The sequence below is a fragment of the Oncorhynchus kisutch genome, linkage group LG1 (genome assembly GCF_002021735.2).
Source record: "Oncorhynchus kisutch isolate 150728-3 linkage group LG1, Okis_V2, whole genome shotgun sequence".
NCBI lineage: Eukaryota > Metazoa > Chordata > Actinopteri > Salmoniformes > Salmonidae > Oncorhynchus > Oncorhynchus kisutch.
In genome coordinates this window covers 16,044,933-16,062,945 of record NC_034174.2, presented here as the reverse complement: position 1 = coordinate 16,062,945, position 18,013 = coordinate 16,044,933, and the positions used below count along the sequence as shown (strand labels likewise).

The 18,013-nt window shown below is 46.0% G+C and overlaps 1 protein-coding gene across 1 annotated transcript in view; it reads left to right on the top strand.

Moving 5' to 3' along the window:
* LOC109878204 (voltage-dependent calcium channel subunit alpha-2/delta-2-like) overlaps positions 1-18,013 on the top strand; it is a 274,608-nt gene that overhangs the window by 100,221 nt on the left and 156,374 nt on the right. Inside the window, 1 exon segment of the mRNA XM_031785639.1 lies at positions 17,455-17,514. Within this exon segment, the coding sequence (XP_031641499.1) occupies positions 17,455-17,514 (60 nt within the window).

Sequence of the window (18,013 nt, the reverse complement as noted above, 5' to 3'; positions counted from 1 at the left end):
GACGTTAAGGCAGGGGTTCGCACAACCCCATTTTGATATCTGAAAATTCTCACGACCCCACCCATGTAAAATAACAAAAAGGAATTTTAACAGCCAATGGTTACTTTTTTATTTGGGGCTATGGCAGTCAATTGAAAAACATTTGAACAGTATTTCTGATTGTCAACCCAACTCACCATGACATATTTTTAATGTGGGGCGATGACAGGCAGTTGAAAATGAGTCTGACATAATGGAGCTTATTTCACCACCACTAATGAGATGGGTGTGCTTGATGCCTAGGAACTTCTCTAAGTCAGGGGGCGTGGTCGACAGTGTCCATCTAATTTCTGCTGTTGCATCCAACCTGGATCGATATTTGGCTTTAATGCAGACGAGAGCACCGCAGATATGAGCTGGCGAAGGGTAGTCTACCATTAGTTTTATGGTGCTTTCAAGACAACTGGGAACTCTGAAAATACAAGGTCGTGACATTACTTATCTTTAGGTCGGATAGTCAGAACTCTAGAAAGAGCCCAGAGTTCCCGAGTTGTAATTCTTGATGACCGTTGATGACCGTAAAAAAAAAAAAATCCCAGTCTGAGCTCGTTTCTTTCCCATGTTCCCAGTTGTCTTGAACGCACTGAAGTCGGAAGTTGGAAAAAAACTCCTCCGTAGTGACCGTGAATGTGTTGTCTGCTGCATTCAGTCACATGACAGCTCGAGCCAGGATCACAGTCAAATGGATTGGGAAGTAGGTCAGTACCAACGTGCTCTTCCAAGCGTTGGATGTGAGCAGTCATCACTCTTTTAGGACACTTAATGTTGCTGTTTTCTGTTATTTTCTTTTCGTTACACAGAAAGTCAACCAAGTCTGTTTTTTTTTACAACCATTGTGAATGACAACAGTTCCTCTCTCAATGCAAAAATATATCCTACACTCCCCCTCGATAACCACCAAGCCTCGGTGTGAAAAAGAACATTGTCATGCTCTAATCCCATATCTCCACATCGTGGAGGACGCGCGCAGTGGAAGTGATTTGATGTAGTTTACAATTGAAGTTACCTCCTGCAGTATCTCTGAGTTCTGTGCTCAGCTCTTTTGCCGCTAGTTGCTCTCGGTGTATCGTCAATGTGTCCATATGGCAGAGGCAGACACATTCAGAACTAGCAGGCAGAGGCCTGCCCTCTATCCCGCCATGGATGGAGCCCTATCTGTGCAAAAGAACCCACCATTCGATCCCATGGAATCTGTTTTTGTCAATATAGTCACGCAGCACACTATGCCGTTTTATGCTCGAGAATCGTGAGACTGAACAATATGTCAATGCATGGGCATCTCTGCCCACACAGCTAATGTCCATTTGGAGAGCATAAGCTGGGGTGTTTTTGAGTCGTCCAGTAAGTTTCCTCTTGATTGCTTTTAATAGCATACATTCTTCGTTTAACAGTGTTATCTGACAAAGGTATTGATGTGAGTTTCTGTGCCTCTGCCTCCCCACACATTGTGTTCACCGTATCAATTGCGTCCAGTAATATCAACGTCTCTGCAATAGTGTGGTTTCATAGCGTAGCACGCCTAGCCTTTCACCGTAGGAATGATTAAAGTGCAACGCTCAAGTGTGCCCTTTTCCTGTGATCTAAGGGCGCTCTCTGGTTGAATTTGATCGTTTATATATGAATCGTTATCACTTCTATTTTTAAGGTTAACCACATTACGATGATTTTGAAATGTGCAAAGACAATATTATAATATCTATATATTTTTGTATAAAAAAAATGCAAAAAAAGGAAGATCCCTTTTTTATAAGACACTAACAGCTTACAGTTATTAAAACTTAGGACACTAAAGAGGCCTTTCTACTGACTCTGAAAAACACCAAAAGAAAGATGCCCAGGGTCCCTGCTCATCTGCGTGAACGTGCCTTAGGCATGCTGCAAGAAGGCATGTGTGTCCAGTGCAATAAATTGCAATGTCCATACTGTGAGACACCTAAGACAGTGCTACAGGGAGACAGGGTGGACAGCTGATCGTCCTCACAGTGGCAGACCACGTGTAACAACACCGGCATAGATCGGTACATCCGAACATCATACCTGCGGGACAGGTACAGGATGGCAACAACAACTGCCCGAGTTACACCAGGAACGCACATCAGTGCTCAGACTGTCCGCAATAGGCTGAGAGAGGCTGGACTGAGGGCTTGTAGGCCTGTTGTAAGGCAGGTCCTCACCTCACTGGTCGCTGGACCAAACAGGACTGACAAAAAGTGCTCTTCACCTGCGACTCGTGGTTTTGTCTCACCAGGGGTGATGGTCGGACTCGCGTTTATCGTCGAAGGAATGAGCGTTACACCGAGGCCTGTACTCTGGAGCGGGATCAATTTGGAGATGGAGGGTCTGTCATGGTCTGCGACTGTGCGTCACAGCATCATCGGACTGAGCTTGTTGTCATTGCAGGCAATCTCAACGCTGTGCGTTAAAGGGAAGACATCCTCCTCCCTCATGTGGTACCCTTCCTGCAGGCTCATCCTGACATGACCCTCCAGCATGACAATGCCACTAGCCATGCTGCTTGTTCTGTGCGTGATTTCCTACAAGACAGGAATGTCAGTGTTCTGCCATGGCCAGCGAAGAGCCCGGATCTCAATCCCATTGAGCACGTCTGGGACCTGTTGGATCGGAGGGTGAGGGCTAGGACCATGCCCCCCAGAAATGTCTGGGAACTTGCCGGTGCCTTGGTGGAAGAGTGGGGTAACATCTCTCAGCAAGAACTGGCAAATCTGGTGCAGTCCATGAGGAGATGCACTGCAATACTTGCAGTGGAGCTAGGTTAGGAAGGACACTGTACCACTCATTGATATTAATAGAGTTGTTTTTGGTATTCACCCAGATGAATTTACAGACAATTAATTGAATTTGCTGACAATTCCAGCCTGTAGTTGCTCTATTGAATGATTATTAGGACCACGATGACCTGCTCTTAGAGGACTTTGTGAAATGGTGTGATGATTCTGTTGCTTAGTTCCAAAGGTTTGGCGGATTGATGAGGAAAATGTGTGTTCTTGTGGAACTACACATCTCACATGGAAAAAGACTACATCTCCCAATAGCCCATGTGGCCTGGCAGGAATGATGTGTGTTTTGGGAGATAGCTGGCAGTAGGTTCTGACTGGACGGAGTACAGCTATGACCGGAATTAACTTTTTTGTAGCAGGTTAGGAGAATTAACATGGCAGGTTAGGAGACTTAGGTTGAAGTTAGGAAAAGGGTTAGGTTAAGGGTTAGCTAAAATGCTCTCCTAACTTGCTACGACAAGTAACTTCCGGTCGTATCTGCACTCCCTCTAGTCACAACTCTGGCAGCTCTTCCTGATTGGGGGACTATTCTATGCAAGTCTGTTGGGCCAGCTACAGTTGGTGGATTCATACTGGAGGCAGAATGGGATGTGATTAGCCACCCTATGGCATGGCTACTGGGTTGGATATCTTATCAGAATATGTTTCATAATAGTTTAGGTCTGGTAGTTTCAGTGAGGCTGATGAGTCAGTGCTATATTAATCTGGTCTTGAGATAAAACAGGTCCAACAGTCTGACTCTTCTCTGCTGTAGCCTTGAGTGGAGAAATACTATTTTAAACCAGCTGTGATCCCATTGATCTAGTCATTTAACATGAGTACTTTCCTTTGTATGACAAGATCATGTTCATACTGTATGCAGAAAGCTGTTATACAGTATGTCAAACTCCAATGATGGTACTCTGGTGTAGAAAGCTTGCATTCTACTATAGAAATCTGGTGTTCTACTAAAACCGGGCATTCTAGTAAAGACAGATTGTGATCAACAATAGAAAGCGAGCTGCTGCTTATTTTAGAAACACACCAGAATAGAAAGCTGCTGTTGTAGGCTACTGTGCAAAACTGGTGTTCAAGAATTCTAATATAGAAAGCTGTATATGGAAATATGGTGTTCTGCTCTAGAAATCTGGTGTTCTGCTCTAGAAATCTGGTGTTCTGCTCTAGAAATATGGTGTTCTGCTCTAGAAATCTGGTGTTCTGCTCTAGAAATCTGGTGTTCTACTTCAGAAATCTGGTGTTCTGCTCTAGAAATCTGGTGTTCTACTACAGAAATCTGGTGTTATGCTATAGAAACCGGGTGTTATACTATAGAAGTGTGGTGTTCTGCTATAGAAATCTGGTGTTCTGCTCTAGAAATCTGGTGTTCTAATACAGAAATCTGGTGTTATGCTATAGAAACCGGGTGTTCTACTATAGAAGTGTGGTGTTCTGCGATAGAAATATGTTATTTTGCTATAGAAATCTGGTGTTCTGCTCTAGAAATCTGGTGTTCTGCTCTAGAAATCTGGTGTTCTGCTCTAGAAATCTGGTGTTCTACTTCAGAAATCTGGTGTTCTGCTCTAGAAATCTGGTGTTCTAATACAGAAATCTGGTGTTATGCTATAGAAACCGGGTGTTCTACTATAGAAATCTGGTGTTCTACTATAGAAATCTGGTGTTCTACTATAGAAATATGGTGTTCTACTATAGAAATATGTTATTTTGCTCTAGAAATCTGGTGTTCTGCTATAGAAATCTGGTGTTCTGCTATAGAAATCTGGTGTTATGCTATAGAAATCTGGTGTTGTGCTATAGAAATCTGGTGTTATGCTATAGAAATCTGGTGTTCTGCTATAGAAATCTGGTGTTCTATAGAAATATGTTATTCTTCTATAGAAATCTGGTGTTCTATAAAAATCTGGTGTTCTGCTCTAGAAATCTGGCATTCTGCTATAGAAATCTGGTGTTCTGCTATAGAAATCTGGTGTTCTGCTATAGAAATCTGGTGTTCTGCTATAGAAATCTGGTGTTCTGCTATAGAAATCTGGTGTTCTGCTATAGAAATCTGGTGTTCTGCTATAGAAATCTGGTGTTCTGCTATAGAAATCTGGTGTTCTGCTATTGTAAAGGGGTTCTTCCGTCGAAGGAGAGGCGGACCAAAATGCAACGTGGTTGAAGTTCATGTTTTTTAATAAGAAAACATGAACATAATACAAAACAATAAACGTGGGAAAACCAAAAACAGCCCTATCTGGTGCAACAAACACAAAGACAGGAAACAATCACCCACAAACCCCAACACCAAACAGGCTACCTAAATATGGCTCCCAATCAGAGACAATGACTAACACCTGCCTCTGATTGAGAACCATATCAGGCCCAAACACAGAAACAGACAAACTAGACACACAACATAGAATGCCCACTCAGATCACACCCTGACCAAACAAAACATAGAAATATACAAAGCAAACTATGGTCAGGGTGTGACAGCTATAGAAATCTGGTGTTCTATAGAAATCTGGTGTTCTGCTATAGAAATCTGGTGTTCTGCTATAGAAATCTGGTGTTCTATAGAAATCTGGTGTTCTGCTATAGAAATCTGGCGTTCTGCTATAGAAATCTGGTGTTCTTTAGAAATATGTTATTCTTCTATAGAAATCTGGTGTTCTGCTATAGAAATCCGGTGTTCTGCTATAGAAATCTGGTGTTCTACTATAGAAATCGGGTGTTCTACTAGTGCTGTGGTGGGTAGGTGGCAGCATGCTGCTTGGTCTGTATAGTAACTGGTCTCTGTGGAAACGGCAGAGCGAGAGAGAGACAGACAGACAGACTGCTTAGTGATGAGGAGCGGGGAAATGCAAGAGGAAGTGATATAATTTCCGTTGTGGAGGGAAGGGGAAGATTAGGGGGAAACAAAGGCAGGGATTATCTCTGCACAGGGCTATAATAGCACTACGCACACAGCCTCTGCAGAACGGGCCTGCCACAGGTCTCTTTGGACCACAGAACAGAGACCGGGTCTCCCAACCACACCCGCAGGGTCTTTCTCCCATCCACGCACTTCCTCATTCCAAGCCAGCTCAGAAGAACTACAATGCCCAGCTGCATATGGGAGAGTAACCAGGGACCTGGGATTAAGGGTCATTATTTCTCCTCATTATTGACCTTCATATTGTTGTGTCTCTCTGAGGAGAGAACAGTATGGTCATGTTATCACTGTCCTCTCAGCACAGGAATCAGAACTTCACATTGGATGTCTCTCATTATAGGGCTTAGTCTAATTAGCAGAACATACATGACAATATGCCAATGTGTGAGGTCCACATCAATGCTGTGTTCCCACTTGCATTCATTTCAAGGGTGTACAGTACAATGATGCAATCATGTACAGTACATTTAAAAAATACATGTATATTTCACCTTTATTTAACCAGGTAGGCTAGTTGAGAACAAGTTCTCATTTACAACTGCGACCTGGCCAAGATAAAGCATAGCAGTGTGAACAGACAACACAGAGTTACACATGGAGTAAACAATTTACAAGTCAATAACACAGTAGAAAACAAAGGGGGAGTCTATATACAATGTGTGCAAAAGGCATGAGGAGGTAGGCGAATAATTACAATTTAGCAGATTAACACTGGAGTGATAAATGATCAGATGGTCATGTACAGGTAGAGATACTGGTGTGCAAAAGAGCAGAAAAGTAAATAAATATAAACAGTATGGGGATGAGGTAGGTAAATTGGGTGGGCTATTTACCGATAGACTATGTACAGCTGCAGCGATCGGTTAGCTGCTCAGATAGCAGATGTTTGAAGTTGGTGAGAAAAGTCTCCAACTTCAGCGATTTTTGCAATTCGTTCCAGTCACATGCAGCAGAGAACTGGAACGAAAGGCGGCCAAATGAGGTGTTGGCTTTAGGGATGATCAGTGAGATACACCTGCTGGAGCGCGTGCTACGGATGGGTGTTGCCATCGTGACCAGTGAACTGAGATAAGGCAGAGCTTTACCTAGCATGGACTTGTAGATGACCTGGAGCCAGTGGGTCTGGCGACGAACATGTAGCGAGGGCCAGCCGACTAGAGCATACAGGTCGCAGTGGTGGGTGGTATAAGGTGCTTTAGTAACAAAACGGATGGCACTGTGATAAACTGCATCCAGTTTGCTGAGTAGAGTATTGGAAGCTATTTGGTAAATGACATCGCTGAAGCCGAGGATCGGTAGGATAGTCAGTTTTACTAGGGTAAGTTTGGCGGCGTGAGTGAAGGAGGCTTTGTTGCGGAATAGGAAGCCAACTCTAGAAGGGTCCATGAATACATCATTGTACTGTACACAATATACTTCTCTGTTCTTCTCAGAGAGTAATCGATGGTTGATTTATTAATTGACAGTATTTTTTTAAAGTCACTTTAAGTGGCTGGAAATAGTCTTGTGGTTAGATTGAGACCAAGTTAGAGGAGGGGTAAAACCCTGTTGATAGGTAGAAAGTAAGACAGATGGAGAGAAAGTGACAGGTTATGTACGGCATATGATGGAGGACAAAGCAGGAGGAAGAGATAAAATAATGGGGGAGACAGAAAGAGAGAGAAAGTGTTAGTCTGAGATATTTTAAATTCTGGAGCTGAAAGTCCCTCCATCTGTGGTGGTGGTTGTGGGACTGAGTGATTTCTATGATTGACCATAATCCCAGCCCAGTGCTAGAAGAGAGACAGACATAATGGACTCTCTCTGCAGACGGACTACACTCACTCTAACAGGCTCAACTGGCTGGCTGCTGAGGAGGACCACTGGTCCAGTCAGACTGGAGCTTCTCCCCCTACTGGACACAGGGTGATAGGACTCAGGCAAAATACTGCTGACCAACTGGTAGATTTAACCTTATGTGAAGGAAGTGTCTGAATGCTCACTTGGTCACTGGTAAGATTGACAGGCAGGAAGTCAGAGCAGACTTGTTTTTGGGGCTTTGCTAACTGCAGATGTCACTGTGGGGATGTTATCGAACCACCTTTAGCAGTCATACACAGTGTTTAGGGCCCTATGTTATTGCAGACTACTGTATGTCACCCAGACACCGTGTTTAGAGGTCAATAAACAGGTGTTGAGTGCCACAATTCACTGCTGCCGCAATCACACAGACTAAACACAGTGTGTTTTGTTGAGTGGCCTGTGTAGTGTTGTTTTTCGAGTGCCCTCGAGATCAACCCGGAGAACAATGTGTTGTGCTGAGTGCCCTTATTGTCACACAGGCCGGCTGAGTGGAGGTCTGGACTGGAGGACCCTAACTCACTGCAGAAATCAGACAGGCGGGTGGGCGGGGCAGGCGTTACGGTGTGGTGTGTCGTTTAGTGGGCTCAACACAGCATCACATGGCTGGACCCTGGTATGCTGTCATTCCTCCTAAAATAACACAACTTTGAGTGATTAAACCACTCTCCTCTGGAACAGAGCAAATAGAACAGTTAGGAATATTAAATGTGCTAATCGCCTCTCATTGAGCTTTTCATTATGGCTTTTAAGTTCCACAAGTTTAGAAGTGAGAGAGAGACAGAGAGATAGAGAGAGAGAGAGAGATTGTGAGAGAGAGATCCTCGGATCCGCCAGGCTTGCAGTAACATCACAGACAAGGACTGAACAAACAGCTCTGATGATCCATCCACCTCTTGTACAGGACAGTAATACTGTCAGCTAGTCGATGATACAGTGTGAAGGGTTGGAGATGTATAGCTACAGTAAAGCACTCTGTTGGACAGCACACAGTGTTTCTACTGCTTGACCTTGTCTGTAGCATCACCATCAGTGATATAGATGGTGTTAGAGACATTAAAGCAGTGATATTGAAACTGCTGGACTGTGCTGTGTTACAGTAGTTAGACTGGGTCCATGTCTCTGTACTGTGTTGGCCGGCCTGTGCTGGTCTTATCTGTTCTGTACTGTTCGGATCTCACTATGCTCATCCAGCTGCACTAAGTGGCTTGGCTCCAGCCACCAACATAGATTATATACCCCCCGTCCGTCTCTCAGTCTGATTCATGGTCTGTTTGTGTAGCCCATTCATCTGGGCCAACACACAGTAGGAGAGACACATGAAGACACATGGCTGTTTTGGAGCAGGGAGGTACTACTTTAAGCTGCTAGAGGAGAGATACGGCCCAGAGACATGGAGCCTTACTGAGAGACTGTAAAAACACAATACTGAAGAAGAAGCCAGAGAAACACACGACTGAGGAAGAAGCCAGAGAAACAGATGACTGAGGAAAAAGCCAGAGACAGACGACTGAGGAAGAAGCCAGATAAACAGACGACTGAGGAAGAAGCCAGAGAAACAGACGACTGAGGAAGAAGCCAGAGAAACAGACGACTGAGGAAGAAGCCAGAGAAACAGACGACTGAGGAAGAAGCCAGAGAAACAGACGACTGAGGAGGAAGCCAGAGACAGACGACTGAGGAAGAAGCCAGAGAAACAGACGACTGAGGAAGAAGCCAGAGACAGACGACTGAGGAAGAAGCCAGAGAAACAGACGACTGAGGAAGAAGCCAGAGAAACAGACGACTGAGGAAGATGCCAGAGACAGACGACTGAGGAAGAAGCCAGAGAAACAGACGACTGAGGAAGAAGCCAGAGAAACAGACGACTGAGGAAGAAGCCAGAGACAGACGACTGAGGAAGAAGCCAGAGAAACAGACGACTGAGGAAGAAGCCAGAGAAGCAGACGACTGAGGAAGAAGCCAGAGAAACAGACGACTGAGGAAGAAGCCAGAGAAGCAGACGACTGAGGAAGAAGCCAGAGAGAAAGACGACTGAGGAAGAAGCCAGAGAAACAGATGACTGAGGAAGAAGCCAGAGAAACAGACGACTGAGGAAGAAGCCAGAGAAACAGATGACTGAGGAAGAAGCCAGGAAGAAGCCAGAGTAACAGACGACTGAGGAAGAAGCCAGAGAAACAGACGACTGAGGAAGAAGCCAGATAAACAGACGACTGAGGATGAAGCCAGAGAAACAGACGACTGAGGAAGAAGCCAGAGAAACAGACGACTGAGGAAGAAGCCAGAGACAGACGACTGAGGAAGAAGCCAGAGAAACAGACGACCGAGGAAGAAGCCCGAGAAACAGACAACTGAGGAAGAAGCCAGAGACAGACGACTGAGGAAGAAGCCAGAGAGAAAGACGACTGAGGAAGAAGCCAGAGAAACAGACGACTGAGGAAGAAGCCAGAGAGAAAGACGACTGAGGAAGAAGCCAGAGAAACAGACGACTGAGGAAGAAGCCAGAGAAACAGACGACTGAGGAAGAAGCCAGAGAAACAGATGACTGAGGAAGAAGCCAGAGAAACAGACGACTGAGGAAGAAGCCAGAGAGACAGACGACTGAGGAAGAAGCCAGAGAAACAGACGACTGAGGAAGAAGCCAGAGAAACAGACGACTGAGGAAGAAGCCAGAGAAACAGACGACTGAGGAAGAAGCCAGAGAGAAAGACGACTGAGGAAGAAGCCAGAGAAACAGACGACTGAGGAAGAAGCCAGGGAAACAGACGACTGAGGAAGAAGCCAGAGAAACAGACGACTGAGGAAGAAGCCAGGGAAACAGACGACTGAGGAAGAAGCCAGAGAAACAGACGACTGAGGAAGAAGCCAGAGAACAGACGACTGAGGAAGAAGCCAGAGAACAGACGACTGAGGAAGAGCCAGAGAAACAGACGACTGAGGAAGAAGCCAGAGAACAGACGACTGAGGAAGAAGCCAGAGAAACAGACGACTGAGGAAGAAGCCAGGGAGACAGACGACTGAGGAAGAAGCCAAGAGAAACAGACGACTGAGGAAGAAGCCAGAGAAGCAGACGACTGAGGAAGAAGCAGAGATAACAGAACGACTGAGGAAGAAGCCAGAGAAGCAGACTGACTGAGGAAGAAGCCAGAGATAAAGACGACTGAGGAAGAAGCCAGAGAAACAGATGACTGAGGAAGAAGCCATAGAACAGACGACTGAGGAAGAAGCCAGAGAAACAGATGACTGAGGAAGAAGCCAGGAAGAGCCAGAGAAACAGACGACTGAGGAAGAAGCCAGAGAAACAGACGACTGAGGAAGAAGCCAGAGAGAAAGACGACTGAGGAAGAAGCCAGAGAAACAGACGACTGAGGAAGAAGCCAGAGAGAAAGACGACTGAGGAAGAAGCCAGAGAAACAGACGACTGAGGAAGAAGCCAGAGAAACAGACGACTGAGGAAGAAGCCAGAGAAACAGATGACTGAGGAAGAAGCCAGAGAAACAGACGACTGAGGAAGAAGCCAGAGAGACAGACGACTGAGGAAGAAGCCAGAGAAACAGACGACTGAGGAAGAAGCCAGAGAAACAGACGACTGAGGAAGAAGCCAGAGAAACAGACGACTGAGGAAGAAGCCAGAGAGAAAGACGACTGAGGAAGAAGCCAGAGAAACAGACGACTGAGGAAGAAGCCAGGGAAACAGACGACTGAGGAAGAAGCCAGAGAAACAGACGACTGAGGAAGAAGCCAGAGACAGACGACTGAGGAAGAAGCAAGAGAAACAGACGACTGAGGAAGAAGCCAGAGAAACAGACGACTGAGGAAGAAGCCAGAGACAGACGACTGAGGAAGAAGCCAGAGAAACAGACGACTGAGGAAGAAGCCAGGGAAACAGACGACTGAGGAAGAAGCCAGAGAAACAGACGACTGAGGAAGAAGCCAGAGACAGACGACTGAGGAAGAAGCAAGAGAACAGACGACTGAGGAAGAAGCCAGAGAAGCAGACGACTGAGGAAGAAGCCAGAGATAAAGACGACTGAGGAAGAAGCCAGAGAAACAGATGACTGAGGAAGAAGCCAGAGAAACAGACGACTGAGGAAGAAGCCAGAGAAACAGATGACTGAGGAAGAAGCCAGGAAGAAGCCAGAGAAACAGACGACTGAGGAAGAAGCCAGAGAAACAGACGACTGAGGAAGAAGCCAGAGACAGACGACTGAGGAAGAAGCCAGAGAAACAGAAGACTGAGGAAGAAGCCAGAGAAAACAGACAACTGAGGAAGAAGCCAGAGACAGACGACTGAGGAAGAAGCCAGAGAGAAAGACGACTGAGGAAGAAGCCAGAGAAACAGATGACTGAGGAAGAAGCCAGAGAAACAGACGACTGAGGAAGAAGCCAGAGAAACAGACGACTGAGGAAGAAGCCAGAGAAACAGATGACTGAGGAAGAAGCCAGAGAAACAGATGATTGAGGAAGAAGCCAGAGACAGACGACTGAGGAAGAAGCCAGAGAAACAGACGACTGAGGAAGAAGCCAGAGAGACAGACGACTGAGGAAGAAGCCAGAGAAACAGACGACTGAGGAAGAAGCCAGAGAAACAGACGACTGAGGAAGAAGCCAGAGAAACAGACGACTGAGGAAGAAGCCAGAGAGAAAGACGACTGAGGAAGAAGCCAGAGAAACAGACGACTGAGGAAAAAGCCAGAGAAACAGACGACTGAGGAAGAAGCCAGAGAAACAGACAACTGAGGAAGAAGCCAGAGACAGACGACTGAGGAAGAAGCCAGAGAAACAGACGACTGAGGAAGACGCCAGAGACAGACGACTGAGGAAGAAGCCAGAGAAACAGACGACTGAGGAAGAAGCCAGAGAAACAGACGACTGAGGAAGAAGCCAGAGAAACAGATGACTGAGGAAGAAGCCAGGAAGAAGCCAGAGAAACAGACGACTGAGGAAGAAGCAAGAGAGAAAGACGACTGAGGAAGAAGCCAGAGAAACAGACGACTGAGGAAGAAGCCAGAGAAACAGTCGACTGAGGAAGAAGCCAGAGAAACAGATGACTGAGGCAGAAGCCAGGAAGAAGCCAGAGAAACAGACGACTGAGGAAGAAGCCAGAGAAACAGACGACTGAGGAAGAAGCCAGAGAAACAGATGACTGAGGAAGAAGCCAGAGAGAAAGACGACTGAGGAAGAAGCCAGAGAAACAGACGACTGAGGAAGAAGCCAGAGAAACAGACGACTGAGGAAGAAGCCAGAGAAACAGACAACTGAGGAAGAAGCCAGAGACAGACGACTGAGGAAGAAGCCAGAGAAACAGACGACTGAGGAAGAAGCCAGAGACCGACGACTGAGGAAGAAGCCAGAGAAACAGACGACTGAGGAAGAAGCCAGAGAAACAGACGACTGAGGAAGAAGCCAGAGAAACAGATGACTGAGGAAGAAGCCAAAGAAACAGACGACTGAGGAAGAAGCAAGAGAGAAAGACGACTGAGGAAGAAGCCAGAGAAACAGACGACTGAGGAAGAAGCCAGAGAAACAGACGACTGAGGAAGAAGCCAGAGAAACAGATGACTGAGGCAGAAGCCAGGAAGAAGCCAGAGAAACAGACGACTGAGGAAGAAGCCAGAGAAACAGACGACTGAGGAAGAAGCCAGAGAAACAGATGACTGAGGAAGAAGCCAGAGAAACAGACGACTGAGGAAGAAGCCAGAGAAACAGATGACTGAGGAAGAAGCCAGGAAGAAGCCAGAGAAACAGACGACTGAGGAAGAAGCCAGAGAAACAGACGACTGAGGAAGAAGCCAGATAAACAGACGACTGAGGATGAAGCCAGAGAAACAGACGACTGAGGAAGAAGCCAGAGAAACAGATGATTGAGGAAGAAGCCAGAGACAGACGACTGAGGAAGAAGCCAGAGAAACAGAAGACTGAGGAAGAAGCCAGAGAAACAGACAACTGAGGAAGAAGCCAGAGACAGACGACTGAGGAAGAAGCCAGAGAGAAAGACGACTGAGGAAGAAGCCAGAGAAACAGACGACTGAGGAAGAAGCCAGAGAAACAGACGACTGAGGAAGAAGCCAGAGAAACAGACGACTGAGGAAGAAGCCAGAGAAACAGACGACTGAGGAAGAAGCCAGAGAAACAGATGACTGAGGAAGAAGCCAGAGAAACAGACGACTGAGGAAGAAGCCAGAGAAACAGATGACTGAGGAAGAAGCCAGGAAGAAGCCAGAGAAACAGACGACTGAGGAAGAAGCCAGAGAAACAGACGACTGAGGAAGAAGCCAGATAAACAGACGACTGAGGATGAAGCCAGAGAAACAGACGACTGAGGAAGAAGCCAGAGAAACAGATGATTGAGGAAGAAGCCAGAGACAGACGACTGAGGAAGAAGCCAGAGAAACAGAAGACTGAGGAAGAAGCCAGAGAAACAGACAACTGAGGAAGAAGCCAGAGACAGACGACTGAGGAAGAAGCCAGAGAGAAAGACGACTGAGGAAGAAGCCAGAGAAACAGACGACTGAGGAAGAAGCCAGAGAAACAGACGACTGAGGAAGAAGCCAGAGAAACAGACGACTGAGGAAGAAGCCAGAGAAACAGATGACTGAGGAAGAAGCCAGAGAAACAGATGATTGAGGAAGAAGCCAGAGACAGACGACTGAGGAAGAAGCCAGAGAAACAGACGACTGAGGAAGAAGCCAGAGAGACAGACGACTGAGGAAGAAGCCAGAGAAACAGACGACTGAGGAAGAAGCCAGAGAAACAGACGACTGAGGAAGAAGCCAGAGAAACAGACGACTGAGGAAGAAGCCAGAGAGAAAGACGACTGAGGAAGAAGCCAGAGAAACAGACGACTGAGGAAGAAGCCAGAGAAACAGACGACTGAGGAAGAAGCCAGAGAAACAGACAACTGAGGAAGAAGCCAGAGACAGACGACTGAGGAAGAAGCCAGAGACAGACGACTGAGGAAGAAGCCAGAGAAACAGACGACTGAGGAAGAAGCCAGAGAAACAGACGACTGAGGAAGAAGCCAGAGAAACAGATGACTGAGGAAGAAGCCAGGAAGAAGCCAGAGAAACAGATGACTGAGGAAGAAGCAAGAGAGAAAGACGACTGAGGAAGAAGCCAGAGAAACAGACGACTGAGGAAGAAGCCAGAGAAACAGATGACTGAGGAAGAAGCCAGAGAAACAGATGACTGAGGCAGAAGCCAGGAAGAAGCCAGAGAAACAGACGACTGAGGAAGAAGCCAGAGAAACAGACGACTGAGGAAGAAGCCAGAGAAACAGATGACTGAGGAAGAAGCCAGAGAAACAGACGACTGAGGAAGAAGCCAGAGAAACAGACGACTGAGGAAGAAGCCAGAGAGAAAGACGACTGAGGAAGAAGCCAGAGAAACAGACGACTGAGGAAGAAGCCAGAGAAACAGACGACTGAGGAAGAAGCCAGAGAAACAGACAACTGAGGAAGAAGCCAGAGACAGACGACTGAGGAAGAAGCCAGAGAAACAGACGACTGAGGAAGAAGCCAGAGACAGACGACTGAGGAAGAAGCCAGAGAAACAGACGACTGAGGAAGAAGCCAGAGAAACAGACGACTGAGGAAGAAGCCAGAGAAACAGATGACTGAGGAAGAAGCCAGGAAGAAGCCAGAGAAACAGACGACTGAGGAAGAAGCAAAAGAGAAAGACGACTGAGGAAGAAGCCAGAGAAACAGACGACTGAGGAAGAAGCCAGAGAAACAGACGACTGAGGAAGATGCCAGAGAAACAGATGACTGAGGCAGAAGCCAGGAAGAAGCCAGAGAAACAGACGACTGAGGAAGAAGCCAGAGAAACAGACGACTGAGGAAGAAGCCAGAGAAACAGATGACTGAGGAAGAAGCCAGAGAAACAGACGACTGAGGAAGAAGCCAGAGAAACAGACGACTGAGGAAGAAGCCAGAGAAACAGATGATTGAGGAAGAAGCCAGAGAAACAGACGACTGAGGAAGAAGCCAGAGAAACAGAAGACTGAGGAAGAAGCCAGAGAAACAGACGACTGAGGAAGAAGCCAGAGAAACAGACGACTGGGGAAGAAGCCAGAGAAACAGACGACTGGGGAAGAAGACAGATCATCAGGAAGGAAGGACAGAGAAGGAGGGAGGAACCATTCTTCATATGCAGTGTCATGGACTACATTTGTATTTCCTCATTCATCATGATTCATGTCCTCTTCTCCTTTTTATAATTTCCATCTCCTTGAAGAGACATCACAGATAGACAGAGACGTATTGACGGACTACCACCGTTTGGCATTGAAAGGTCCCACTTTAGACAAACAACAACTCGTAAAGGCTTTATATCTTCATAAGCATTCACAAATCATTTACAGTATATGCAAAGTCATACTATACATGAAGGGTGAGACAAAAGGTTCTCACTTACATCTGTTATTGTTTTGCCATATGTGGCATAGAGGGCTAACCCTTTAGCCATATGTTCAGTTCTCAGGCCAGTTCAGAGCAGTTTAGCCAGCAGCACACTCCACTGTTGATCGCTAATTGAAAACTGTTGGATTACGAACACTCAAGAGTGCCCTTTAGCTAGGTTGACCCCTCCGTTGTATACACAACGCCACACTGTCACACAACTGAGGAAGTTTCCTTTAATGAACTTTGTGGCGATCATTTCATTAGACTAATTAGCTCTGCTGTATGTGTCATTGTTTCACTGGTTCACCTCATTAGTAGTGACTGAATAAAATCTACATTTCATTGTTTCTTAATAAAATCCTCATTCAGGTGATTAAGACCCTTATGATCCTGGCATTCAGCTATTGTTTCACTAACAAGGTTAGTGATATCATAAACGGAGTAGGAGGAGCTAGGTCTGGCTAGCTGTGAGTGGGAGGGTCTTAGTGATGGGGTCTCGGGGGGATGGACCTTCAGACAGAAATAGGACACTTCTTTCTCTAACGAGAGTTTATCACTGTCCGTCCTTTAGGAGAGAAGAAAATGTGCTTGGGGAATGTGGTCCCTTTGATGATGTACTAGAAATGAAAGTCCACTTAGTGGGAGTCTAAAAAGGGTTTGTCATTTTCTAGCCCAAGGACTGTGTGGCTGGATGGCTGACTGACTGACTGGCTGGCTGCCTGACTGGCTGGGTGGATGACTGGTTGGCTGACTGGCTGGTTGACTGGCTGGCTGACTGGCTGATAGGGGACGCAAACCAGATATTTTCTGTCGCCCATAAGCTTCAATCCCTGTGCAATGAATTATGTCAGACCTAAATTATAACTATTAATAGTTATGAACCAAAATGCGAAAAACGTGCAGAGAATACGAAAATAAAGCAAGCAACATTGCACTGAACCCCTTTAGCCACGAAAAGGCATTTGACAAAAATTCCTTGTCCTTTTGATTTGGAAAAGTGAAATTTTATTGAACATGTTCATGTTATTCAATGGCCCTCACCTTCTCCACTCCAAATGCTAACTGTATTACCCCTTGGAATAACACCGTTGTAATCACAGTTTTTCTCCAACACATTATAGCTAGCCTAAATATGTCTGGCACCATTTTGCTACAGTACATGGTCTGAAATTGTAGTCATTTAGCTTGTGCCTTACAGAAATGAAATTCCCCTGACAGTTAGGAGAAATGTGTAAGCCCATTGAGGAGCATGCTGAGCTTGGCACCAGTCACTGCCTCTAGAATTATACAGTCTATGAACAGCACTTAGTTCACTTAGTGTTTTCCCTAGAGAACAGGTTGGCACACACACACACACACAACCACACACTCTGACACCTACCCACTGAACCAGAGGAGCCTTTAACCCTGACCTCTGTATTGACCCTTGACCCTGACCTCTGCTTCATGTGTGTTTCCTGTATAGAGGCTGGCCAGGGAGGCGGAGCAGCTGCAGACAGATTTTCCCTGGCTGGACAGTATCAAGGTAAAGTTAGAACCTCCCTCTCTCTCTTTCTCTCACCATTTCATCCATATTTCTACCCATCTCTCGCACTCTATCTGTCTCTTCATATTTACATTTATCCACCAAAGTAACACAACCTGTATTTTGTTGTCTTTTAAATGTCAATGCTATCACAATTACAGGCACATGTACACACTCACATGCACCACCCAGAGTGAAGATGTTTTATGTATGTTTGAGCATTTGATAATGTCCCACGGCCTATTTCTACATAATGGTGAATCTGTGTTGTGCGTGTAAGGCCAAAGCAGGTTGAACTTTGTACTTTCCAACACCTGACCTTTAAAACAGCAGAACACCACTCCCTGTTAATGTCTACATCTCAGTACTTTCAGTGTTACTTGGCTTGTGTTTTGTGTGTGTTTGATGCGTGTTTTTGGTGCGTTTGTGTGTGTATCTGTATGTGTCTGTTTGTGTGTGCTCCACTCATTCTCAGATTTACAAACACACAGATGCCCCG